This window comes from Gastrolobium bilobum, unplaced genomic scaffold (assembly GCF_033153095.1).
Source record: "Gastrolobium bilobum isolate Gb01-03AN ecotype WA unplaced genomic scaffold, APGP_CSIRO_Gbil_v1 utg2226, whole genome shotgun sequence".
Classification (NCBI taxonomy): Eukaryota; Viridiplantae; Streptophyta; class Magnoliopsida; order Fabales; family Fabaceae; genus Gastrolobium; species Gastrolobium bilobum.
This window is the reverse complement of record NW_026897396.1, coordinates 219,460-246,524: the sequence shown is the minus strand read 5'-3', so window position 1 is coordinate 246,524 and position 27,065 is coordinate 219,460. Positions and strand designations below refer to the sequence as shown.

Here is a 27,065-nt window from a genome sequence, read left to right as displayed (position 1 = left end):
AGATTCAGTCAGGAGAAATCAAGACTGCTTTCGTCAACTCCTCTGATCAACTAGCAGATGTCTTCACTAAAGCTCTTAGAGGTCCTCAGGTTCATTATATTTGTAACAAGCTTGGTGCTCACAATATATACGCACCAGCTTGAGGGGGAGTGTTAGAATATATTAAATATGATTAGATATGATTAGTCTGTAATTAATTCTGATTGTATTAGGTTTGTATTAGGTCTGGGCCTTTCACTTAAGCCCATTAGAGTCTCCATATATTGTAACCCTCTAAATTAGATCAATACACAACATATTATTTTATATTCAAGTTGGTATCAGAGCAACTTGGTACATGGTATCAGAGCTTCTATGTTGACGACATCATTTTCACCGGAAGTGATCAAGACGGAATTCGTCAGATAAAACAGCATTTGTTTAGTACATGGTATCAGAGCCTCGCCGCCCCCACTTTCTCTTGTGGCGTTTCTTAGAACAGGTAGGCTGGGCCTGTTGCATTGTCCACTCTTCAAGCCCAATGGGCTTTCTCATGAAGGGGCGTGTTGAGATATATAGTCCCACATTGGTTGTAAGTGCAACTAATGTGGCCTTTATAAGGCCTTGGGCACTCCCACCCTTTGAGCTAGCTTTTGGGGTGGTGTATCCCAAGGTTCTTTACATATGCCATGATATGTACGAGAGCAGATGTCTCATATGCTTTGAGCATTACGAGCAGGTACCAGTCGGACCCTGGAGAGGGTCACTTGACAGCAGTCAAGACCATCCTTAAATACTTAAGAAGAACTAAGGATGCGTTTCTGGTCTATGGTGGGGTTGATGAGCTAATAGTGAAAGGGTTCACAGATGCCAGCTTTCAGAGTAACAAAGATGACTGCAAGTCACAATCAGGGTTCGTATTCACCTTAAATGGTGGGGCAGTATCTTGGAAGAGTTCCAAGCAGGAGAAAACAGCAGATTCAACGACAGAAGCTGAATACATAGCTGCTTCAGAAGCGGCTAAGGAGGCCGTGTGGATCAAGAAGTTCATATCTGAACTAAGGGTGGTTCCAAGCGTGGATGAGCCCATACAATTGCTTTGCGACAACACTGGAGCCATTGCGCAGTCAAAGGAACCTAGGTCTCATCAAAGATCTAAGCACGTGCTCCGCAGATATCACCTGATTAGAGAAATCATTGATAGGATGGATGTAAAGATGGATTATATTCCCACAGATGATAACCTAGCTGATTCTCTTACAAAGGCTGTTTCTCAGAGAAAACATGATAGTCATTATGAGGCTTTGGGTATACGACTTAGGTCTGATTGGCTCTAGGCCAAGTGGGAGCTTGTTAGTATATGGATGTCCTAGAGACAATCTTTTGATTAGATTAGGACATAAGTGGACCTTTGTATTGTCGCAAATAAATAAAAGCATTCTTTATCCTGTTTCATATTTTGTCTTGATATTACTGTTAATATTATATATGAGTAACTGGATAAACCCCTTGGAATAAAATAGGTTTCTCTTGAGTATCTGTGATGAGATCACGATCATGAGGATTCAAGGATACTGGATGTTTTTTCCTAATTTTATGTTCCTAGTCTAGAGACACTGAGAATGGGGATCAGTGATCTCGGGTAAGACTAGCACGACTTATCTACTTGTATTCGGATGCAAGGTAAAGACCTCATGAGCTACAGATATGGAGATGTCTTAGCTAAAGTCGTGGGTGGAGCTATAAGGGCATAGCTCGCACTGAACAGACCCACAAATAGACTCTATGAGGAAATCTCACAGAGAGTATCATTAGAGTAGTCTCTTTATATTTGGCTATGTCTTTCCTTAGACCAGAAGTTAAATAAAATAGACTCTATGAGGATATGGGGCGCTGATTTTGGCATCTGATGATGGTCATAGGATCAACCAAATGAGCTCCAGTCAGATTTGGTTTGTTGAGAGAATAAGTGAGACAGTTGATTCAAGTTTGAATGCATCTGCTCAACGTATCTGGACTGTTATGAGGCCAAGTGGGGCGCACCATATGGCTGGCCATATGATGGTTGTTGAGTCAGATTCTTGTTGAGATATTCACTTGATATTATGAGGATGTGAGAGGAGGTTGTTGACAAGATTTGAATTTTGCAACAACTCTACTCATCCCCCCTAGTGTGCGCTACATAGGGCTTTATTTAAGTGAAGAAAATCTGATTTTAATTAGCTTATTCTCTCATCTCCTTGTGGGTTCCTTTTGTCAGGTTTTTCTTAAGAGAGTTTTGAAATAACCTAGCCTTTTTCAAAGTAAAACCATGCGCCACTTTTGTGTCTATTCTTGCTGAATATTCACTCTTCTAAACACCTTGACCTAGCCTCCTCCTTCACACATTGGGCGCATAGCTTGCCTCCATTGGTGTTTTCGTTGGTGGCCTTGAAGAAGAGTTCTTCCGTCTTGACAAAGGATGGTGTGGATCAAAATTAGAGGGCTTGCATCTTCAAGCCTCATCTTGATCATCCTCAAGTTTTGGAAAGCAAACAAGGTAACATCCATGCCCTAAAGCATGTTTCTTGATATGGTATGTGTTATTCCGCTCGAAAAATTTTGTTTTTCCCTCTCACATGCCTCGACCTTCAAGGTCAGTTTCTTTCATTTGAACCCTCCGTTCGCCCTCCATTTGGCTTCTCCGTTCGTCCTCTGCGTCTCAGTTCGTGTTCTTCTGCAAGGTTGGTTCTTGCTTCTACTCTGCTCTGTTCGTTCTTGTTTCTGGATTGTGTTCGTTTTTTTGTTGTTGTTGTTCTTGAATGAGAATATTTATTTCCTTCGTTCTTGCTTCTGCCCTGTTTGGCTTCTGGATTCTTGAAGTAGACCCCCTTGGCTTGGATGCTCGAAATGAAGAAGAGGAGAACTTGAATGATTTGGAAATTTCCGAATTTATTGATGAATTTATTAGTGGAGGAGTGGAGGAGGGGAGGAATAACATGATATTGACTTTGATTCCGATGACTTAGGTTAGAGATGTTGGATCTCTTTTATAATTTTATTTCCTTTATATGGACTTAAATTTGTGATGACTTATGTACTAATGTGTTTTGGATTTATATATGTTGGATACTTAGTTTTTTTTGGTATGAAGTAAACTCTTATGTTTTATTTACGATTTTACAATTCTGTTCATCCCTACCGTTTCTACGTAGTCTCTATGTTTTAACAACAATGGTTGCAGGGCTGTGAACTTAGGGATTGGAGGTTTATAAGTTCTAAGGAAATTGAAGCAAAACTAGACTTCAAATCAGTTTTTAATAATGTCCTGCAAGAATAGGTCTTGTGAGGTCTGAAACTGAGTAAAATAGATCAGATATTGAAAAGAGTGATATAGGCTTCCCTACTAGGATTCTTAGGCATCACACATTCACACCCAAAAGATTCATCACTCTTCTTGGTGGCAGTTCTCTGACAATAGGTCTTTCTTTGAAGAGATGCATATATTACTTAAAGTAGACTAGCAGTCAGCACTTGAGCACTGCAGAAACTAAATTCAACAAGTAATAGAAGTTGTGCGCAGGTGAGAAAATGATAGAAAGTGAGGGAAAAGAGCCAGACAAAATCCGAGAGAATTTTGGGATCTGAAATCTGTTAATTGCAAAGTTACTTTACACTGGTTAGGTCTAGTACATTTATAGAATCTAAAACTAACTACTCATAGCAGAATCTGACTCAGCATCATAACAGAATCTGACTAGGCTAACTAACTAAGCTAACGGTAATGAAATTAACAGCTAACAGAAACAGCAACAGAGTATAAATCATGAGTCTGTGTCTGTGAGAGAGAGGGAGAGAGAAAGAGAAGGTAAGTCAGCTAAGAAACACAATACTACAAGAATAAGCCGCCAAGAAACATAATACTAAAAGAAAGAGGCATTCATCATGGTAGTTCCTTCTTCAAAACAAGTTAACAGATTCTTTATTTATCAAAAAAAATCCATTGTCTTCACATATCAAAAAATAGTGTTAAAATAATATAGCAAAAACTACATGAATTGAACATCATATAATACTAGATCTGCAATTACATTTACTTTTGAGTAATTATATGGGAGTAAAAACTGAGGCAAAATCTATTAGATAACTAAAGTAAATTGTTAACAAATAGAATCAGCACAGTACCGGTCTTATAGTTGGTGGGGAGAGAATGTGTAACAAAGGAGAAATTAAATCTTCAACAAAGGAATTAGCTGATAAGTGCCTAGCAATATGCGGTGGGATTTTGTAACGCCAAGTATTCAAAATGTCCATCTTTTCTATCATCATTGTCCGATACCTGGAGATTTTCATGAGATAGCATTAGGAAATTTTGTTTTGTAAGAAAAATATAACATTTCAAAATTTATGCTAAGTCCTACTAGCACAAATATACCTTTGATATGACTTTGGCCATTCAATATTCGGCTTCTGAACTTGAGCTACTATATGATGTACAGTAATTGCTATGGAGGGGAAATAAACTGAAGAAAGGAAAGACAGAACCAAGAGTAAGACTTTTTTATTTTTATTTTTTTGCAACAGTATTAAAGTAGATAAGTTATCTTCCTACCACGAAGAGGCATTTTCTGTGTACGCATTATATATTGATGCATTAGATCGTAAACTCCAAGACTATCGAAGCACTTGGCCTTCAAACAGATTTTGAAACAAAATTCTCAATGATTCAAAGGAATCAGTAAAATGAATCTCAGTAAATCTGTAGTGCGTGATAAATGCTTACAGTTTTATGCATCAGTGGGTCATGATAATTGAGCTGCAAAATATTTTCATGAATTCCATCCAGAATCGAGTCACAATCACCACTGCACATTAATTAGCCAATTTTAATATGGACATACATATATTTGAAAATGTTAGAAATAAAATCATTCATGTGCTTTCATCCAACATCTTAAGTTTTTGAGATAATTGGTTCATGATATTGCATCTTAGCCTCTATAACCAAGTAGTATCCACATTTTTTAAATAAAAATTTAAATTTCAGCACAAGGTAAGGTGGGCCTGCATTGTCAACACTTCAAGTCTAAAGGGCTCTCGTGTGAGAAGACATGTTTGATATAAAAAATATTCATGTGCTTACAGCTTACAGCTTAAGTTTTTGGAATAACTGGTTCATGACAGAAGATAAGACCAAGAAATGAGTGAAACAGTAATATATGCCTACCGATTCGATATAAGGGAGTACAAGGAGTCAAATTCAAAGGACTTGCTTCCATGAGATTTTCTTTCCATCTTCGTTCTTTTCCTTTGGAAAAGCTAGGCAAAGAATAATATTCAATGCAAAAATAAAAATAAATATAAAGCAATACTCTTAGACAATCAGTAGTCAAGAAATAGACAAACCCAACAGGGTAGTGCACGTTACTTCTTTCCAGATGTCTAGAAGATTCTTTGACATGTCCTTCTGGCCAACTACTTGAGAGGCAATATCAAACTGAGCACCAGTAAAGCATGCGAATATTAATCCAGCGTCTAATAAATGAAAGAAATGCTCTTCATACAAACTAAGTGTACTCCAAATTTTGAAGTGAAGGGCCATAAAGCCACAAAATTCACACATAAATAATCTTCACTGATTAAACCTCACAATATAAAAGAAAATCACAGCTAAAAATATCTTCTTGATAACAATTATAAAGCCAAGACAGGTTTTATATATATATTCCCCCTCCTTTAAGACTTGAGAATGTCAAAGATTTAACCCCTTTTCAGCCTATTGATTCTGTGCTTCTGCCTGGCCTCTTTAGAGCATCGGACTCTGCCAAGTCCTTTGCTGCCTATATCCCTGATTCGCACGTCAACATTAGACATAAGCTTGCTTTGAGCAGGGATAATTATAAACTTCCTACTGATGGGCATTGTTGGGCTCAGAGTTGTGGGCGACTATGTTATGGTATACAGTCGTCCTAACCTTCATCCCAAACACTTATTTAAACAATTGAATGGCAGAGCTCTTGGGCCTATTCCTATGTTAGCTAAATACGAGTTTAATGCATATTTAATTGATTTGACTACTGATATGATAGTTGTGTTTTCAATCTGGAGGATCTAAAACCTTATAGAGGTTATTTCAATCTCACTTGTTATCACCAACTATTTCTGCAAGTCCCAGGTCTTCTCAGGTTCCCAAATGTCTTCTGCTCCTCTTTTTCACCACTACTTTGTGAAATGGAGGGGCAGGACCGCAGGACTGCTTTGGATGCTGCATCAGACCCAGAGGATGATTTTCATTTGTTGGATTCTGCCTCATTGGATTTTTGTTAGTCATTTGACTTTCCAAAGAAGAGATGTAGATTGAATATATAGTTTTAGGATTTCAATTTAGAGTTTACTTTTTAAATTAGGGTTTTTAATGTGGGATTAATTGTTATTTAAGGATTTTATTCTATTTTGAATTATCTTATTCCAGCTTAGAGTAGGAATACCTTATTAAGGTGTTTGGCTATGATGGGTCTATAAATAGACCATTGATGTAAACATTTGAGATGTTTTTGATGATTATATGAAATTAGTATTTTCTTTATTCAGAAAGTACCTAAAACTTGAGTCAGAAGAGCACTCCACCGTAGAGTACTCTAGGTTTGTTTATCAGAGGAGTACCCTACCATGAGGAGCACTCTTGATTACCCGTGCAACTTCATATTGTGTTGGGATTGGTCTTCTGAGTACAAGGGAACTATACTTGTACTTACCATAAATTGAACACATTACACACACACACACACACACACTCTTTAGTTGGGAGCCTAGCAGTGATAAGTTAGAGCTCCCCTTTGTGATCTCTCTTATCTCTTTCTCTCACAGGATAAGATTGACAACACAATCAACCTGTATGAATTCATAAGTCATAAAATGTTCTTCTGAATTGATGGTTCACATTAAAATCTTACCACATTGAGGGTTTCTTTCTTCTTGGAGAGAAATTGGAGAGTGTTCAAGCATGAGCGTATATCACATTCTGTGATGAGGGAAAAAGTCAAAGAGGACAAGAGAAGAATCAAATGATTGAAAAGACAGATATGGAGAATATATCACTGAGTAAAAAAAATTCAAATTGCACATGGTGTCACAACATCTAGACACACTGATAAATCGAATACTAGATTTAGCATGAATCAAGCATTTACCATGTCACAAACAGTATCATCAAAGTAGATAAAGATTAATCCAAGATTTTTAATACGAAGGAAGTGGTAGAGGAAGTAGAGGCGGATCCTGAACCTGTTGTCAGAATGGCTGAGAAGTTGATTGAAATGGTGGCCCACTACTAGGTTGAGACAGGGCACATTAAAAGGAATTGTTGTAAGCTGCAAGGTAAGACTGCAGAGACTTTTGGACAGTGGTCGGGTTCAGAAATTTGCATAAACTGGTAAGCAATAGTTTTTAGTTACTACCTAGACCCAACTCAGGGGAGGAGGTTAGGCAGGTTGCTATGATGGCACGAGTTTATTCACTAATCCAAACTTCAAACCATAAAGGGTTTGAGGTCTTCCAATTCTATCTTCTTAGGTCTGACAAACCCACTACTTGTCATGCCTTACTTCACACAGCCAGGTGCTACAGATTATATGATAAGCAATACAGGTATACTTTCTTCACTGCATTTCTCATATTATTTTCCAAGGGAAAAATGACCCTAAAATTCAGCTCACGGAAAAGTTTTCCATTTTAGTGATTATTGTGACCAGAGGGATTATATTTATATCAATAATTACATAGGATTAAGCCCTAGTTACATGATGCGGGACTGATAGCACAAAACCTGTGTATATAGGTTCTAACATGAATTAAAAAGAAAAAGGCATATTCAGTTGTCAATTATGTTTGTATTTGGGATTAAATTGTGTTATTTGATTAGAAGTATCAGAAGAATAAATTAAACAGGTTTTGTTATAAGCTTAGCTGGTTTAGGTAGTACATAATTTCGATAATAACAATATGAATGCACGTACATATATGCATATATAGGTATATGCATGTGGAGTGACAAAACTCTCGACACTTTTTTTTTCTCCCTGAACTTCAAGCCAAACACAAGTGCATGCATAAATGCATGGCTAACACCATAGTAATATTAATTAAATTTTAATATTTGCACAACTTACAAAGTTCTTAAGTAAGAAAGAAAAAGATCAGAAAAATTACCTGTATATTCTGCTAGAGCAGTGAGTGCAATGGCACTGGCTTTCATACCCTCCTTGTTACATATATATTTCAGCCTACAAAGTTCATTTAAGTTTATGAAGGAACTCACGAAACTTAATGGACAGAGATAGCACTGCTAAACAATAATTAAGGGATCAAATATGCAGTCTAGCAAGTATGGGTAGCTAATTTGGTATGTTTTCTCAAGTTGTGACTCCCTTTGTTCTGAGCTATTATGAAAATTTTCCAATCTGAAAATGCAAGTAGCTACGGGCTGTATTGAAGACATGTTGGTTTCTTTTTTGCAACTGATTTCTGTTGGAAAAATAATAATATTAGGTTCACTTTGTTAATGCTTTGATTTTGGTATGATTCACAGAAATAAGGCTAGGTTCTTGTGGAATATCCACTTGACCTACAGTCACCAGCATGCTTTTTAAGACTAGTTTGAATAATAGAGACATAGTAGCTTATGATTTGGGTATTATACAGAAATATAATATTGTATCAAGTAATTAGGACACCACTATGGGTTGACTACAGTCCTTATAATTATGAGATGCCGTGTGCTTCGTAATTTTCCCGGATTGCTTTCCAAAAAAGCTAAGTATGCGCAACACTAACAGTAATTAGGTGCAGACCATCTTTATCTTTGAAACATGTTCTTGAGGCCTTCTTCAAATTAGTTACTGTGCTTGACAAACAAGATCAAGATTTTATGCGATTGAATTCCAGAGCCACCTAGATCTAAAAGGCCAACCTTCTCCACCGGGACTGACTTCCCATGTTTCAATACCTTCAGTGTCACTCCAATTTAGATCACAAAAGGGGACCATTATAAGGAATTTCAGTTTTATTCAATGATAATTGTCAGATCAATTGTTTGAATGCCAAGGGAAAGGCTTTTGGGTTGGTATTCGTAACAATTTGCAAAGATAACGATGCACCTGGATGACTGATTTGGATTGGGCTTTTCAATAAATATTCCATAGTTTAGGGCTTTTCAATAATTGTTAATTATTTCCTTTTCTGTTATTTTTAGATTATGTTTGAGTGCGCGTTGATTGTGCGTTATCTCCTTTGATTGAGCATGATTATAGTTATTTACTTTTTGGTTATTTTATTTTGCCTATTTAAGGCTTGGAGAACTCTATTATTATTAGGTTGTTTTTGGTTAAATAAAATTAAAAAAAGATAAAAGTGTTTTTTCGCAATTCTTGTTTCGTTTTGTCTTTCTGTTTAGCCAATTGGTTACTGCTTCGGCATTATTTGGTATCAGAACTTTGGTTCTCACATAAATGGCTAAACAGAACAATGGTGGACGACGGGGTCGAGGCGACTGCGGCAGAAGGCATGGTAACACCCTTAACGACGACGGCAAACAACCACACATCGACGCGCGAGACGCCACAATTGTAGCAATGGTCGCTACAGTGGCAGAACAAGGTAGACGAAATCAGGAGCTCGAACAACTGTTTGCCCAAACACAATTGGACGAGTCTAGAGTGCTGCATAGTCTGCAGGGGGGAGAGAGAGAGAGACTGAACCAGATGAAGTAGTATCTGATTGAGCTATATTCGCAGCATGAGAGGGTCGCAAGTTAGAATACTTCATGTAACAACGCTCCTCATACTTCGTGTGAACAAGAGATGATTCTGCCATTATGAATGCAATAAAAACTTGCAGAACAAAACAAATAGAATCAAACGATAACCAAAAAAGAGACCCACGAAGAACCAAGAACAGATCTGGAAGGAGGAGACAAAACAGATCAGTTCTTTCCTAGAACGACCAAAAAAGACACTGGAATAGTTTTTTTTTTGCGATTAACAGTGTTTTGCAGTAACATGAACAGTATTTCCGGCATATGAATAGTAACTCCGATGGCATGAACAGTAACTCCGATGAATAGTAACTTTGGTGTGAACAGTAACTCTGACAGTTGCAGAAACAAGCCGGAAGGACGCACGACGTAGAGGAAGGAGAGAACACCTAAGCAATAGACTTAGGGTTTTAGCGGAAGCGAAAGTTCCCAGAACAAAGAGCTCTAATACCAACTTGAGATTGAATAAGTGCATATTGCAACTGTATAAGAGTTTTTTATTTAAAGAGACTAAATGACCTAATGGGCTAAACCCACAAGATGTTGGACTATTCTATTATATACATTTAACTACTTCAACATACTATTCTAACACTGTCTTCTTAAAGATATTAACTACTTGATGTATATGGTTAATGCAAACATAAGCAGTTAATTCAAAAGGTGTGTAGCTAAATTTGTTTATTAAATTTTTTTTTTTAAAAAGTAACAAAATCAAATGATATATTTAATTATAAATATAATGTTATTAATGTGAAATCAAGTTTTCTTTATTAAGGTCAAATGTTGTTAAATTTAAAGTGATATCTATACCATAAATGTAATTCCTATTGAAGTATGGAGAGGCCGTAGCAATAAGTTGACAAACAAATCTTAATCTTTTCAATAAGATTCTCTAAACAAATAAGATGCCTAATGTATTGCGGAAAAGTATGTTTGTGCCTATTTACAAAAGCAAGGGAAATATCTAGAATTGTTGTATCTATAGAAGCATTAAGCATATGAGTCATACTATAAAGTTGTGGGGGAGTTATTGAATACTGCTTAAGGAGTGAGAATAAGGTCTCTATAAATCAAATTATGGTTTATGCTAAGAAAATGTATCATGGAAGCCATTTTTTTGATACGACAATTAATGAAAAAATATTGAGAAAAGAACTTACATATGGTGTTTATAGATCTTGAAAAGGCATATGATAAGAAAGGTTCTACGGTGGGTTCTTGAGAAGAAAAAAGTAAAGTATCTAGAAGAAATCAAAGATACGTATGATGGTGCTACTACTTGTGTGAGAGCTTGAATGGAACATGAAGTTATTTTCCTATCACGATAGGTGTAGTCCTTATCTCTTTGCCTTAGTTATGGATCAACTAACAAATTATATTCAAGAGCTTCCATGGTGTATGCTTTTTGCAAATGATATTTTGCTCGTTGATAAGACTAAGACTGTTGTTAATAGAAAATTAGAATTGTGGAAAAGCAAATTGGTTAAAACAAAATTCTATAGAACAACAATAAGGCATGTAATGTTATATGGAGCTGAATGTTGGTCAGCATGAGCATAAAATAGGAGTAGTGAAAATGAGAATGTTAAGATGGATGTATGGTCATACGAGAATGGACAAGATAAGAAAAGAAAATATTCAACGAAAGGTAGGAGTAGCATCGATGGTTAAAAAGATGAGAGAATATATATTGAGGTGGTTTAGTCACATAATACGAAGATCCCTAGACGTTTTCATAAGAACAAAAGTTTTTTACGAAGAACTTAACACATAGAGGAAGAGATAGACCGAAACTTATTTGGGGAAAGACATTAAAACAAGATTTAATGGAGTGAGATATATATTGGGGGGCAATGTGTCTTAAGTAGGATTGGAGGAAAGCTAGCATTGTGGAAGGTTAGATCTATTTTTCTTCCGATATTCCAAATAATCCTTTTTTAGTCCTTTTTTCTTTTATCTCCCTTTATTTCTTTCTTTTTTCTTTTTTTTTCTTTCCTTCTTCTCTTTTATTTCTTTTTTTTTCTTTCAATCTTTCATCTCTTATTTATTTTAAGTATTTTTTCTTTATTTTCATCTCTGTATTTCTTTATATATTTATTTATTTATTTATTTTACTTTTTCTCTCTTATGTATCTTTATTTTCATTTTATTTTTTCCTTTTAATTTTTTATTGCTATTTTAATGGATAGTGTTAATTAGAAAATAAATAAATAGACACTAATAATTATAACTAAACCTAAAACCGCCAATGAGGGTTGACACATCTTCTGCCCACGGTAATTGTGGTTTGGGTAGGATTTTTAGGTTTCCCTCTTTAATAGGTGATATATAATCTTATTGTAAACCCTCCCTCAATAAGGCTAGTAATTAAGTCACTCTTTAGTGGTCTTCCGTAGCCGTGCAAAAAGACATACCTTCCCCAAATCTAAACTTGTAATTAAAAATAAAAATAAAAAATGAAACCATTTTAGATGTCTGACCATTTCGAGCTAATCATTACCTGTTAACCACACGACAAACTGTTGGTTGAACAAATATATGAACCCTGTCAAGAAACAAAGTTTGTTGTCAAGAAATCATATTATATACAAAATGAGATTTACAAAAAAACAGAGGAACAGATGCAAACACGAAAGGCAGGATCACTAGCTTGAGATGGAATTAATATTACAGGATAGGGGATCAAAGTTTTAACAACAAAAGAAATCTCTCATATCTGGAACTCAGTATAATACCCGGAAAATCCATCAATCAATATTAAAAGTGAAAAATTATCTCAATTTACACATAACAGCACAATAATGGGCCAAAAAAAAAAAAACATAACCAGCATCGTCTAGCTCTTTCCTAAACAATATACTATCCATCCATATAACAAGATATTCAAGGGCGGAAGGCACCCTTAAGCCAGTAAATTGTCTAGCATCTTGTGTCAAGGGGAAAAAAAAAGCGCACATCCAAGTGACGTAAGAAACTAAAATTGGAGCGAAAAAGGGAAAAAACTATGTAAAGTGTGAATTGGAAAACCAAGATTGAGTTTTTATGTCATGATAAAATTGTTGAAAAATGGAAAACAACTTAGACTTGTATAAAGGCAGAATCTATAGTTAAAGGGATGATAGAGTCAAGAGAACATATCAGACGGCTAATGGATAGCAAATTATATTGGAAACCAAAAAGCTCAGATTCAAGATCTTCGAAGGTGCTGGAAGACTCTACCACAATAGTAAGTAATAGACAAATCATATTCCTAAGGTAATCCCTCAAAGTGGCATTTCCACTTGTTCATTCTAGTTATTGGATCACCAATTTATGTCAATTAGAGCCTTAATGTGTGCCAAATGTTCTTCAACACTTAACAATCTTTTTTGATGTAACAAAGCTTAGAATGAACTTGACTCACTTTTGCTTTGGTCGTTGAGCTGAAGTAATTGTGAAATTTATCCAAGGCAAGGTGTGACCACCTTACGCCAAGGATTTTGATAATAATTTCTTCTGACATAGTTGACTGCAACCAGGTAAAGAGCATCTTATCAACTCGCTCCCACTCTGCAAAAGCTGGATTTACAATTTCAGAGCTTTGATCTTCTTCTGAGAGGAATTTTAGGGTTCACCAAGAAACGCTCGAGTTGGTGAGCAATGATTGGTGGTCGATTATTTGCTTACATAGCAAAAAATTCTTGCTTGTAAGCATGACTGAGAGTTGAGTATTGAACAGAGATTAACATTTTGGGTCATGGGAAGAAAATGAAGTAGAATCACTGTAATTGGCTGAAGCTGCAGCCATTTTTGCGCAGTGGTATGGCAAATCAGGGCCCTAGAAGGGCTCTAATACCACCAAAGAGAAGATATTTCAAACAAAAGAGAAAGAGGAAGGTGTGACATTTCTGAAAGATTGTATTTCTGATTACAACAGTTATCAGTTCTAAAGGGAGAACTGAAATATAGAGTGTACAGAAATTAAGCTTAACATAGAAGCTTTTAGAACTACATGATCTAAATTCATTTACAACGAGAGATAGCATAACAAAGTCTTAGCACTCTATACAGAACCTAACAAACTCTGAACAACTCAGCAAAAGAAAGATGCTAACAATACTAACACGTTACAAGCCTTACGGTATCACTTTCTCTTACTCTATTACCTAATAATGGGAAGAATAAGGTTGGTGATTTGACTGTTCAGATTTTATAAATTTATTGCAGTTGTTGGATCACGCATCAATAGAACCAAACCAAAATATAGTTGTTCATGAACAATGATAGGGCAACGTTACTGGTGGAATGGTGGAGATTGGCCAGAAGAGGTTGCTGGAGATTATGAAAAAACTAGAACATGTGAGACTTGATGTCAAGCTATGAGGGCTTGAGATACGCGGAAAAGTTCTCCTTCAATGTTTTCTCAAATAGTGTGATAAGGCTTTAGTTGTTAAGGTTTTCATCACACAAAGTTTTTACAATGTTTCAGAAATAATCATGACAAATATGATTCATATAGAGAAAAACAATGTTAATAGCAAAATAAATTTAGCATCAGAAAAAATAATTAAAGTTTCAGAAATAAAACATTAATATCATACATAATTAGAAACTTACTTGGCTACTTGACGTAATGGTCTTAAGGCAGGTGCATATAGGTCATTACATATACAAATCACCTACATAGATAATCAATATCATCATCACTGCAAATGATTTGTCTAGTTGACAATGTATGACAATATGATTATACAAAACTTACGGGTCTTAACAGTGACGCTGTTTTCTGCCCCTTCTTTGATGACTTCCTTCCCAACTGTCCCTTGTCCAAACTTTGCTTCCCTGCATCAGGCTTCTTTTCCGCAGAAATCTACATGATTTAGATTGAATTGAGCCTCTTAGGGGGTGTTTGGTATGGGTATTGTGCAAAAAATCTCAGCAAATAATTTCCCCAGGTATTTTCCTTTTCAACTACACAAAGGCAAATAATTATCCCACTGATCCTTTGGTATATTTTTTTGCCTAGGGTCTTAAATTCTGAATATAATATGTTGAGTCAAATAATTATCCCATCAATATTTTATCATCAACCAAACATAGCATCAGTAAAATAAACCCAACTTTCCCGACAAAATTTTGGCCAACCAAACACTTTTTCGTAACTTACCCGGGATAAAAAAATTCTTACCAAATCCTCAACCATCTTTTTTTCCAGGTAAAAAAATATATATCTCGTACCAAACACCCCTTTAAAGTGCATCAACCAAAGGCACCAGAAACTCTCAAAAGTCCTGGAATGTTGTAATTGTTGCATTCTATTGCAGCAACAGTGATTCAATAAAGTCCTGTGTTTTATGATTTTATCTTCTTGTTATCTATCACATTAATTACTTTAAATTTGGGTTCATCTGCCACGGACCCCAACTAGTTTGGGATTAAGGTCATGTTGATAATGATGACTGATGTATCATGATCTTGTCTATCACACTAACACGAGAAAAATAGCAAAACAACAAGAACAGCTGAACAAAATCAATAATAATATTATGTTGAAATAGCAGAAGTTACATATTGTTGAGTCATTCAAAAGGATTTGTTCCTTCCTTCAGCTCCCTGCTGAACCAAACTTCTAAAATACATGCATAATCCCCCATTTTCCTCCTTACCTATATATGCCTATGTTTTTAGAGCAAGAAGCCAATGTTGTAATTCTTAAGGATGATTCTTTGAAGCAAGTACTTTGACTTTAAAGCTACGAATTAGAGTGAAAACTGACCTCACTTTTTTGGATCAGTAAGTGATAGCTGTCAGGTTCGCAGAATGGCCGATGGAACCAACTGAATCCACTCTCGTGACATGATCGAAGTTCGATCCGGGGAAAGAGATGAGACGGTCTACCCGTCTTTACACATACGAGGAATCACTCACTGACAGACAAGTAATAACTGTAAAGCATCAATTCAACCCAAAAGCTTAAGCTATTAAGTGAAAGCCTATCAATGATTTATATACTTCTCTAACACGCCCCCTCACACGAGAGCCCACTGGACTTGAAGGGTGGATAATGCATAGGCTCACCTACCTGTGCTAAGAAACTCCACAAGACTTAACTAATTATTAATTAAATGGAGGGCGGTGAAGATCGAACCCGTGACACCGAGGCTCTGATTCCATATAAAGTGTCAATTCAACCCAAAAGCTTAAATTGTTAAGTGAAAGCCCATCAATAATTTATATACTTCTCTAACAATAACAATTTCCCTTCCTTTTTCCCTCACTACTGCCAGCCGGATAATCTGGCACATACTATGTAACTAACTCTCATTTGATAATCCACATTGCCCTTTCTATTTTTCCTAGTGTATACCCACTTTACAATAGTTGTAAGTATCCTCTTTATAACTGATTAAGCTAGGGGAAAGTTAAAAGCATAAATCTTAATCTCTATAAAAGAGAATAGAACCAGAAAACTGCGTTCCGTTACATACGGATCTTATCAAGCCTATCATATGTCTGGTAAGATAACTTATGTTTTTGCATTTACTTGAAATTGCAAAATTCTGTGTCAAATGTGATCACACAAGGCTTATATTTATACTAATGGAGTACATGGGTTTGGGCCCTATTCACATCAAGTGGGAAAAATAACTAAAACATATACATATTCTACTATTCTAACACTCCCTCAAGTTGTTGCATGTATACCGTATGCGTCAAGCTTACTATAGATATAGACATATAGTCCACCCGGGGACCTCTACAAGCTTTGGAGAAAATATCTTCAAGTTCATCATCTGAATTGACAAATGTTGTCTAAATACCAACTTCAAATTGAGAAACTGAGTCAAATGGGATCACATAAGGCTTATATTTATAATAATAAAGTACATTGATTGACGGCTTCTTGAGGCTACAACATATTCAACTCATTCAAAAGCTTGGTCATGGTGCTTGCTCTAAACACCTAGTCCACATAGGCAAACCTCTATGGATTGTCTTGCGGAAAATATAACCATTCATAATTGCATAACCAAAAGAGCTAAGATATTAATCCATGATCCATACATATAGCAGCACCAACAAACCAAGAATAGCATAGCTTAATGAAAAGGGTTTGAATTAAACCGACACAAAAGACAAACCTGGTTCTAAATTATTTGAAAATGGGTAAAAAAGTGAAGGCATTGAAACTAAATAGTGAAAAATCAACAAGATGGAGGATACTCCTACACTACTTGCTTTCGAACATAGGTTGCTTCTCACACTGATTTGGTTGTGGTGAGAGCATTAGGTGGTCCTCAAGAGAAAGATTATGCATTTGAATTTGATGATGAGAATGATAGGCGCAACCTCCTTCATCATTATTGAACCTGAAAAACTCTAGAGGAAGCTAGGTGTTGAAAGGCAAAAGAGTAAAAGGAGAAGGGTATTGGGATACTTGGTTTCATGAATAGATGGCAAATCCCCAATGAATAAATGGTCTAGAGTTCAATCCTTTTTAACCGCATTGTTCTAATAAAATTTTGAAGATCAGTACAAGGTATGTGAGATTGTTGTGCATTGTCCACGCTTCAAGTCCAAAGAACTCTTGCATGAGAGGGTGTGTTAGATATAATATAAATCATATAATAAAATCATCCATGCGTCTTTGCTAGTTGGTTCTTTACAACTACAATTAAGAAGACCTACTTAGACCATAGATGTTAAATGCGCCGCTATTGCGCACAATCGTGCTACTGTTGTGCATTGCGGAGACCATCCACTCCAACCTATATGGCTTCCAAATTCCATTTTTGCCTTTCATATAATAACCCAAAAGTCTTTCTTTTAAGGGTTAAATTGTCTTTTAACCCTTATTTGTAATCTGACTCTACACTCTCTGGGAACAGCAGCGGCCAACCCTTCCATTTCAAACAAACAGCGATCAGGCAACCAACGACTGACTTCCATCGAAGGCTCTCTCAGTTTTAGGTTCGCTCCATTTTCTTTTCTTTCTTTTTTTTAACTGCTCTATTCTTTTTCTGCTTTGTTTTTTCTTACTGATATGTCATGCAAGTATCTAAAGTTATATGGATTTTTTTTTTCACAAAACACTGCGTATGCTGACATAGTAAGAGTGAAAACAGCTTCAGGACATCTTAAAAAGTTGAAGCAAAAAGCAAGAATAGACTCTATTGAACACGTGGCTACGTGACATTTTAACAACAGCTTCATGATACATTTTAGAAAGCTGAAGCGAACATATTTTATATTTTTAATTTTGGTAAGAATAGACTCTATTGAACATGTGGCTTTGTGACATTTTAAGAACAGCAGCTTCATGACACATTTCACCAAGCTGAAACAAATGTATTTTATATTTTTAATTTATGTAAGAATAGACTCTATTGAACATTGCTTTGTGACATTTTCACAATAACAGCTTCATGAATTTCAACTCTTTTTAAAAAAAGAAAAAAAAAAAAAAAACATAAACAGCCTTTAAATTTTATGAAGATGTTTTTAATTCTTTTTTGTTCTGTCTTTGATATCTAAGGCTTCCTTTTGATTGTTTTTTTATGATGGTGTTCTTAGAAAGCTGAAGCAAACGTATTTTATCTTTTTTTCAGCATATATATATAAGTTCTATTGATCTATTCTGTTATTTTTCGCAATTGCAACCCGCTATAGCGTTTTTTAGGGTTGGCTCCGACAGAGCGCAATCTGCATTTGATAACTTTGACTTAGACAAATCACTTTAAGAGTGTAATTTCTTTATTATAAGAATGTTTTTATAAATTGTTAGAAATTTGAGGATGTTATAAAAAGATAGACCAACCATAACATCTAGGTATGACTAACCATCTTTAAAAGAACCTCCACAGCACCCTTGCCATCACCAAGGGCTCCATCAATTTCATCCACCACCTGAAAAGAAAAGGCAATAGACAACCATTTTTACCACATGCAATAAGATGCAAAGTGAAAATACTAAAAATAAATAATAACCATAATAATAATATACCAGACACTTTGGTTTTGAATCAGACAAGACAGAGTTCATCTGAACCACATCAAGAATTTTGGCTTCAATTGTTGATGTAGAACGATCATTACTGGCATTAACCTACAAAATTTAAAATTCTTATTTATATATCTTGAAATTATAAATTTAGTTAGGAGGGAGGAAAAGAGAACAAGGGCAATAAATAACCTGAAATTGATATTTGTATAAAGTAATACAAAAGATAAAGCACAAATCCCAATTTTCACTACTACTACACTCTTAATCCCAGTTAAATAAGGAAATAAACCAAGAGATATAACGAAAGAGGCAACCACTTCTAACAGATCATCTAAGATATCCTTAAACATTATTATACAACAATGATATTATGAGATATTTTCTACATACTCTAACACTTCCCCTCAAGTTAATAAGATTTAAGTTTGTTACAATTAAACTCACTAATAGAAAATAAACACATAAAATGTAGTTGCAAGCAATAGCATCTACAACTAGAGACAGAGTCAAACTATATACAGAAAAAAATAGGGATGGTGTGAGCCATAACCAACATACATCACAACTAGACAGATTCATCCATGAGAAAGAAGTCAGCACCATATTGATCATCAATGGGAGAAGTCACAATTCTTCGTGCAAAAGGACAATATGACAAACACCTTCCAACTTTCTCCCTCTCAATTCTAGGCTAACATTGGAAAAGAGTCATACAATAGCCAAAACAATGACAAACCAAACATAAACGCTACAAAGAATGCCAAGAAACAAACCAAACACATAAAACCTAATGGAGAGAGAGAGAGCATATCAAAATCAGATCACCAAATACAAAACCACAGCCCAGGGGAGCCAAACAGACACGGGAAGGTGGAAAACAAAGATAGTGGGGGCTGGGCCTGAGCGGACATATTGAAGCAAGGGAAACAAAGATGGAGGTGGAAGGAATAGGGGCAGCAATTGCACAAGAGTGGCTAGGCACATGTCATGACCAATTGCACAAGGTGAGGCAAATCTGGAAAGAGGAGACGAGTCAAACAAAAGCTATGGCAGCAAAAAAATGTTGCTGGATGGACCCTCACTTGCCAATAGAAGCTGACGAACACCGGAAGCTTGAGACGGCATGTAGAGGCTTTGATGGAGGTGCGAATTCAAAAAGCAGCTGACCTAGACACTCAGGGCAGATAGCGATGGTAATGATGTGAAAGTCACACTTTCATGAAAGAAGACGTGCCAACAAGTGTAGTGAAGAGATAGAGGGTACAATAAGAGCGACGGCTTATTCAAAGGAAGAAAATAATCATGGAAATAAAGTAAAGCTCTATGTTTTAGGGAATTCGGTAGCAGAATAATGATGGGACAAGTTACAGAGGATGGAATCAATTTGTGGTATCATGTTGAACTTTTAAGGATTTATTCAGGGAAGGAGGAAAAGAAAGAATAAACTAATGAATAATATCAAATTGATATTTGTTTGATTTAATACAAAAGACAAATCACTAACCCCTATTTATTCTAATACTAGACTGTTACAATATAATTTTGCTGAAGTGTGAACCAACAGAAGATCAGTAGAAAGGAAATAGGAAAGATTGCTTTTTATTAATCCTCGAAAGAGGATGTACAAGAGACTTGGTCTTTACAAGAGAAAAGGTCCCTTCTCAATGAGAAAAATCTCATTTCTACTAACAATCAATCCCCCTTAACACCACCAATACAGTTCTATTTATACAACTTTCAACTAACTAACTGCCTACCCTAAGGTTTCTTTGGTATTCTTGTGGGAAAATACCCTCCAATGACCTCCTTCAGACAAATCACTTGTAACAATATCCCCTCCTTGGGAAACAACCTTGTCCCCCAAGTTAAGATCCAGAAATTGTTGTTGAATGATAGAGACCTCTTCCCAAGAAGCTTCTACAATAGGTCACTGCTGCCAATGTATGAGCACCTGAACAATAGGAAGATCTTGCTGATTAAGAGTCTTGGTTTCCCAAAACAACAACAGCATGATACAGAGTTGGTTCAACATGAAATTCTTTTGGCAAATGAGGCTCCACTACATGGTCACCCACAACCTTTTTAAGTTGTGATGCATGAAAGACTGGGTGAATCCTAAATTGAGAAGGAAGTTGCACTTGAATTTTGTTCTTTTGTAGGTGGGGGTATCTATAGGGTCTCACGTTTACAAGGTAAGTTCCCTTCATTCGATTGACCTCCTTTAGACAAATCACCCTTAACATAGTGTTACACTACGAAGATCGAGTAGGAATAAAAAGCATTCTTCAAGACTATCTGGTTTTGTTGCTTGAGTTCTTTTAAGTAGTTTAACTCTGTATTCAATAGGTATTGCATGTAATTAGTCATTTGGAGGAAACGGTTGATGCACACGTGTATAGGTGCATGTATTCATTGGGAGAAGGGTTAGTTAGTGGGTTAGCTATCTTACACATGGTTAGCCAGGTGTCAAGTTAGTTAGTTACTGTTTGTATATAATCTTTGTAACAGGATTCAGAAAGGCATTCGAATAATATACACAATACAATTTCTCTGTTCTTCTTTTGGGTTCTTTCTTCTTAGGTTCTCAAAAACCTAACATTGATGCTTTCATCTTCTCGTTCGGATTCAATGACGCGAGTTCAAGAACTTTCTGAGGAGTTGCACTCCTTTCAGCAACGGGTGGACACAAATTTTGATGAGTTTCGTCTTCAGGCAACTCGACAAGCGACGGAAACCAGAAATCAAATCTCCATGTTGGTAAATCAAATGCAACAGTTACAAGAAACGCTTATTGCTAATCAAACGCATAGGCATGAATCTTCCAGTACCAATTCTTCTTCTGCGTCTCATAACTCGCATAAATCTGACACTATGGATCATCGTTCGCTTCTTAAAGGTGTTCGTATGGAGATACCAACGTTCAATGGTACTGATCCTAATAATTGGATTTTCAAGGCAGAGCTTTTCTTTACTCTTCAAATGATTCCAGAGGAAACGAAGGTGTCCTTAGCTGGGTTAAAGATGGATGGTATGGCAGCTTCTTGGTTTCAGTGGACATTCAATACGGGTAAGGCTCGTGTTTGGTGTGATTTCACTTCTGCACTACGCCAACGATTTGGTATGTCTGGATTCACTAATCTAAAGGGGGCTTTGTCTAAATTGACTCAATCTTCTTCACTTCGTTCTTATATTCAACAGTTTGAGGCACTGGTCAATCAGATACCTGATTTAGATGATGATTTGTTGATGAATTTTTTCATTTCTGGTCTTCAATCTGAGCTCAGGAGTGCCGTACAATTGAGGGAACCGGTGTCACTGCATCAAGCCATTCAATTGGCAATGGCTTATGATGATCACTTTGGTGATTTAAAGCTTTCATTTCAAGCTGCTCCCAGAAAAAAAATTCCCAAACCAGTTCAGGTTACTGAGGTTAATTCCTCTAGTTCCAGCACTTCCACGACTCATTCTTCTCCTCCCCCACCAGTGGCCAATTCGCAAAGATTAGCTTTACCAGCTTCTAATCAGATGAAAAGGGTCTTAGATGCTGACTTGCATAAGAGGAGAGAATTGGGACTCTGCTACACTTGTGATGAAAAGTGGTCTTCCAAACATCTTTGTAAAAATAAAATGATGCTGCTAGTGGGAGAAGAAGATGAGGTCCAAGAGGATTTGGAAGAGGAGCAGATCGTGTGGCAAGTTGATCATTCCATGGGAGAATCCAAAGATGCTTCAGTACATACCTTGAGTGACATAAATCATTATCGTGCCTTGGTTTTCACTTCTGCCTTAGGAGGTATGAGCTTTTCTGTTTTAGTTGACTCTGGCAGTACGCACAACTTTATTCAGAAGCAATTAGCTATTAAGCTTTCTTTACCTATGACACATTCCCATCGGAATCGTGTATTTTTGGGTAATGGTGAGGTCATGTATTCAGAAAGGAAGTGTTTCAAAGTTCCATTGTTGATTCAAGGCACATTGTTTGTCTGTGACCTATGGGTTTTAGATTTATCTGAGATTGATATTATCTTGGGCATGCCTTGGCTTGAACGTTTAGGCAAGGTCACTCATGATTATGTGAGGAAATCTATGGAATTTGTGTGGGAAGGTAATTCAATTTCCTTACACGGCCATCATGAGGAATCAGTTCCTGCTAACCTGAATGTCCTTCTCACCACTAAATGGGTTGTCTGTAATTCTTTGCATGTGGAAAATGATTCCAAATTGCAACTCACAGAATCTCCTGAATTGACAGAATTGAAACCTACAATCCATCCACTCATTTGGTCCATTCTGCTCAAATTTCAGAAAGTTTTTTCTGTTCCTAGTGGTTTACCTCCATTTCGAGGATTGGATCATTCCATCTATTTGGAAGCTGGTACCAAACCAATTAATGTAAGACCTTATCAATATAGTCATAGCCAAAAGTATGAAATTGAGAGACAAGTCTCAGAATTATTGGCAGCTGGGTTTATTCAACATTCTAATAGCCCATTCTCTTCTCTAGTACTGCTAGTGAGGAAGCATGACAAGACTTGGAGACTTTGCATAGATTATAGGGCTCTTAATGCAGTTACAATTAAGGATAGGTTCCCTATTCCTACCATTGATGAGCTCTTGGATGAGCTAGGTGGCTCCACCATCTTCACAAAGTTGGATCTCAGGGTTGGATATCACCAAATCCGTTTACTTCCTTCTGATTCTTACAAAACTGCCTTTAGAACCCATGAGGGTCATTATGAATTTTTAGTCATGCCCTTTGGCTTGACAAATGCCCCTGCAACTTTCCAGGCTGTAATGAATCACTTGTTCAAGCCTTATTTGAGGAGATTTATTTTAGCCTTCTTTGATGACATCTTGGTGTTTAGCAAAAGTATTGAAGACCATGTTAGGCACTTGGAATTAACTCTCAGCTCCTTACAGCAATTTGAATTTTTTGTCAAGCTTAGCAAATGTGCATTTGGTCAAAAATCTATTGAATACTTGGGCATGTGGTGGATGATAAGGGTGTGTGTGCTGACCCCAAGAAGATTTCAGCCATGCTTCAATGGCCTATTCCAAGAAACATTAAACAGTTGAGGGGTTTCCTAGGCCTTACTGGTTATTACAGGCGTTTTGTTAAAGGTTATGCTTCCATAGCCCTGCCTTTAACCAATTTATTGAAAGGATCAGCTATTTTTTCTTGGACCGCATCAGCTGAGGCTGCCTTCATGGAACTGAAGCATGCTATGTCTCACACTCCTGTTTTGAGGTTACCTAATTTTGAGGAACCTTTTGTTTTAGATACTGATGCTTCAAACAATGGAGTTGGGGCTGTTTTGTTACAAGGTGAACATCCCATTTCTTACTTCAGTCAAAAGTTAGGTCCTAGACTAGCTACTGCTTCTACTTACATCAGGGAGCTTTATGCAATCACAACAGCTGTTAAACGTTGGCGCCAATATTTGTTGGGTGCCAAGTTCATAATCAGAACTGATCATAGAAGCATCAAGGAGCTTCTGACTCAAACCATCCATACAGCTGAGCAACAAAAGTATTTGTGTAAATTGATGGGCTACTCTTTTCACATTGAGTATAAACCTGGTCATGCCAACATAGTGGATGATGCATTGTCTCGAGTTTTTGATGAGAATGGTGCATTATGTGTCTCCTTTTCTGAACCCGAGTTTTGACCTTTTGGCTGAGATTAAAAATCAGAATCTGGTTGATCCTCACTTGGTGCAGATTCATCAGCAATTACAGAACCATCCCAACAGTAACCCAGACATGCTTATTCGTGAAGGGGTGATCTTATATAAAGGTAAATACCTTATCAGTCCTTCTTCCTTGATTCCTGTATTAATTACAGAAGCTCATTCATCTTCGATTGGAGGTCATGCTGGTGTATTAAGGACCTTTTTGAGATTGTCAGCTACCTTTCATTGGTCAACTATGAAGAAGGATGTGAAACAATTTGTCCAGAATTGTCACATATGCCAACAAGTTAAGTATGAAACTTCTAGGGTGGCTGGTTCGTTGCAACCACTACCCATTCCAGAAAGGATCTTTGAGGAGCTCTCAATGGATTTCATCTGTGGATTACCTCTTTCGAAAGGTTTCACTACTGTGTTAGTAGTGGTTGACAGATTGTCTAAATTTGCATATTTTGGTCCTTTACCAAATTCATATACTGCATTCACAGTTGCCAATTTGTTTTGTGAATTGGTGGTGAGAGTCCATGGGTTTCCTCGTTCCATTTTAACAGACAGAAACCGAATTTTTCTAAGCAAGTTTTGGTGCCATCTTTTCAAACTTAGTGGTACTACTTTATGTGCTACATCATTATACCATCCCCAATCTGATGGTCAAACAGAAGTGACCAACAGATATCTTGAACAGTACTTACGCTCCTTCTGTTTTGAACAACCGAAATCTTGGTGCAGTTTTTTATGTTGGGCACAATTTCACTATAATTCAGCCATACATTCAGCTATTGGCATGTCACCTTATCAAGCAGTATTTGGGAAGCCTCCCATCATGATACCATTTTATCCACGAGGTTTGATTAAAGTGGAGGCCATTGACACTATGCTGTAGCAAAGGAATGAAATTTTATCTCAACTTAAGGTTCAGTTGCAACGTGCTCAGAATCGAATGAAAATTCAATTTGATAAACATCACAAGGAGCTTTCCTTTAATGCCGGAGATAAAGTTTGGGTTCGATTGCAACCATATAAACAAGTTACAGTAGAAAGGAGAGCACATTACAAGTTGGCAAAGAGATTTTTTGGTCCCTTTGAAGTTCTTCGAAGGTTAGGTGCTACTGCTTATGAGTTACAGCTACCTCCAGGGAGCCAAATCCATCCAGTGTTTCATGTGTCACAATTGAAACCTTGTCGAGGTTCTGTTCCTTTGGTTCCTAATCCACTGCCACCTTCAGCTGTTGATAACAGACCTGTGCAGGTCCCTGTAGCAGTCTTGGGGACTCGTCCTTCTTCTTGCCATGGCAAACCAATTCGTGAATTTTTGGTTCAATGGTCCGATACAGTACCTGAGGATGCGTCCTGGGAGAAAGAGCAAGACTTGCAGCATTGCTACCCATCTCTCAACCTTGAGGACAAGGTTATTGTCGAAGGAGAGGGTAATGTTACACTACGAAGATCGAGTAGGGAGAAGAAGCATTCTTCAAGACTATCTGGATTTGTTGCTTGAGTTCTTTTAAGTAGTTTAACTCTGTATTCAATAGGTATTGCATGTAATTAGTCATTTGGAGGAAACGGTTGATGCACACGTGTATAGGTGCATGTATTCATTGGGAGAAGGGTTAGTTAGTGGGTTAGCTATCTTACACGTGGTTAGCCATGTGTCAAGTTAGTTAGTTACTGTTTGTATATAATCTTTGTAACAGGATTAAGAAAGGCATTCGAATAATATACACAATACAATTTCTTTGTTCTTCTTTTGGGTCATTTCTTCTTAGGTTCTCAGAAACCTAACACATAGACACCTGATCCTAATCAAATAAGGACATAAATCATGAAGTATAACAATATATGAACAGCCTTCCTAAGAGATTATGTAAGATACTCTAAATATTCTTAAGATACAACAATGATATTGAGATATTTTCTACATATTCAAAAGGGAATTATTAACACAAACAGCAACTAAATTGAAGCGACAAGATTAATCGGAACCAATATGATAAAATGGTACTTGACAAATATACTAATATAGTTCAACCACATCAAGTAGTTCCCCTTGGCCATATGCAATAACAAAGACATACAAGAAAAAAAAATCCTTTCTATCAAATAATTACATCAATACATACTTTACAGTAAGTGAAATTAGTTTTACATAATTCATAAAATCACCAACAAATTTAGCCAACCAAATGATACAAAATGCATAAAACACCACGAAGAATATTACTTTTTGTTGAGATATATAGTCCCACATTGGTTGTATGTGCAACTAATGTGGCCTTTATAAGGCCTTGGGCACTCTCACCCTTTGAGCTAGCTTTTGGGGTGGTGTATCCCAAGGTTCTTTACATGGTATCAGAGCCTCGTCGCCCCCCACTTTCTCTTGTGGCGTTTCTTAGCACAGGTAGGCTGGGCCTGTTGCATTGTCCACTCTTCAAGCCCAATGGGCTCTTGTGTGAGGGGGCGTGTTGAGATATATAGTCCCACATTGGTTGTATGTGCAACTAATGTGGAGTTTATAAGGCCTTGAACACTCCCACCCTTTGAGCTAGCTTTTGGGGTGGTGTATCCCAAGGTTCTTTACATGGTATCAGAGCCTCGCCGCCCCCCACTTTCTCTTGTGGCG

The 27,065-nt window shown here is 36.7% G+C and overlaps 1 protein-coding gene across 1 annotated transcript in view; it reads right to left on the bottom strand.

Moving 5' to 3' along the window:
• The window catches only part of LOC133306562 (uncharacterized), a 43,143-nt gene that overhangs the window by 12,799 nt on the left and 3,279 nt on the right, over window positions 1-27,065 (bottom strand). Inside the window, exons 6-18 of the mRNA XM_061506891.1 lie at window positions 18,756-18,857; window positions 18,593-18,658; window positions 14,514-14,621; window positions 14,369-14,430; window positions 12,273-12,317; window positions 8,167-8,240; window positions 6,912-6,979; window positions 5,387-5,455; window positions 5,186-5,277; window positions 4,742-4,823; window positions 4,571-4,649; window positions 4,394-4,481; window positions 4,144-4,297 (exon numbers count right to left, since the gene is read on the bottom strand). Coding sequence (XP_061362875.1) covers window positions 4,144-4,297; window positions 4,394-4,481; window positions 4,571-4,649; window positions 4,742-4,823; window positions 5,186-5,277; window positions 5,387-5,455; window positions 6,912-6,979; window positions 8,167-8,240; window positions 12,273-12,317; window positions 14,369-14,430; window positions 14,514-14,621; window positions 18,593-18,658; window positions 18,756-18,857 — 1,089 coding nt within the window. The remainder of the gene's footprint in view (window positions 1-4,143; window positions 4,298-4,393; window positions 4,482-4,570; window positions 4,650-4,741; window positions 4,824-5,185; window positions 5,278-5,386; window positions 5,456-6,911; window positions 6,980-8,166; window positions 8,241-12,272; window positions 12,318-14,368; window positions 14,431-14,513; window positions 14,622-18,592; window positions 18,659-18,755; window positions 18,858-27,065) is intronic.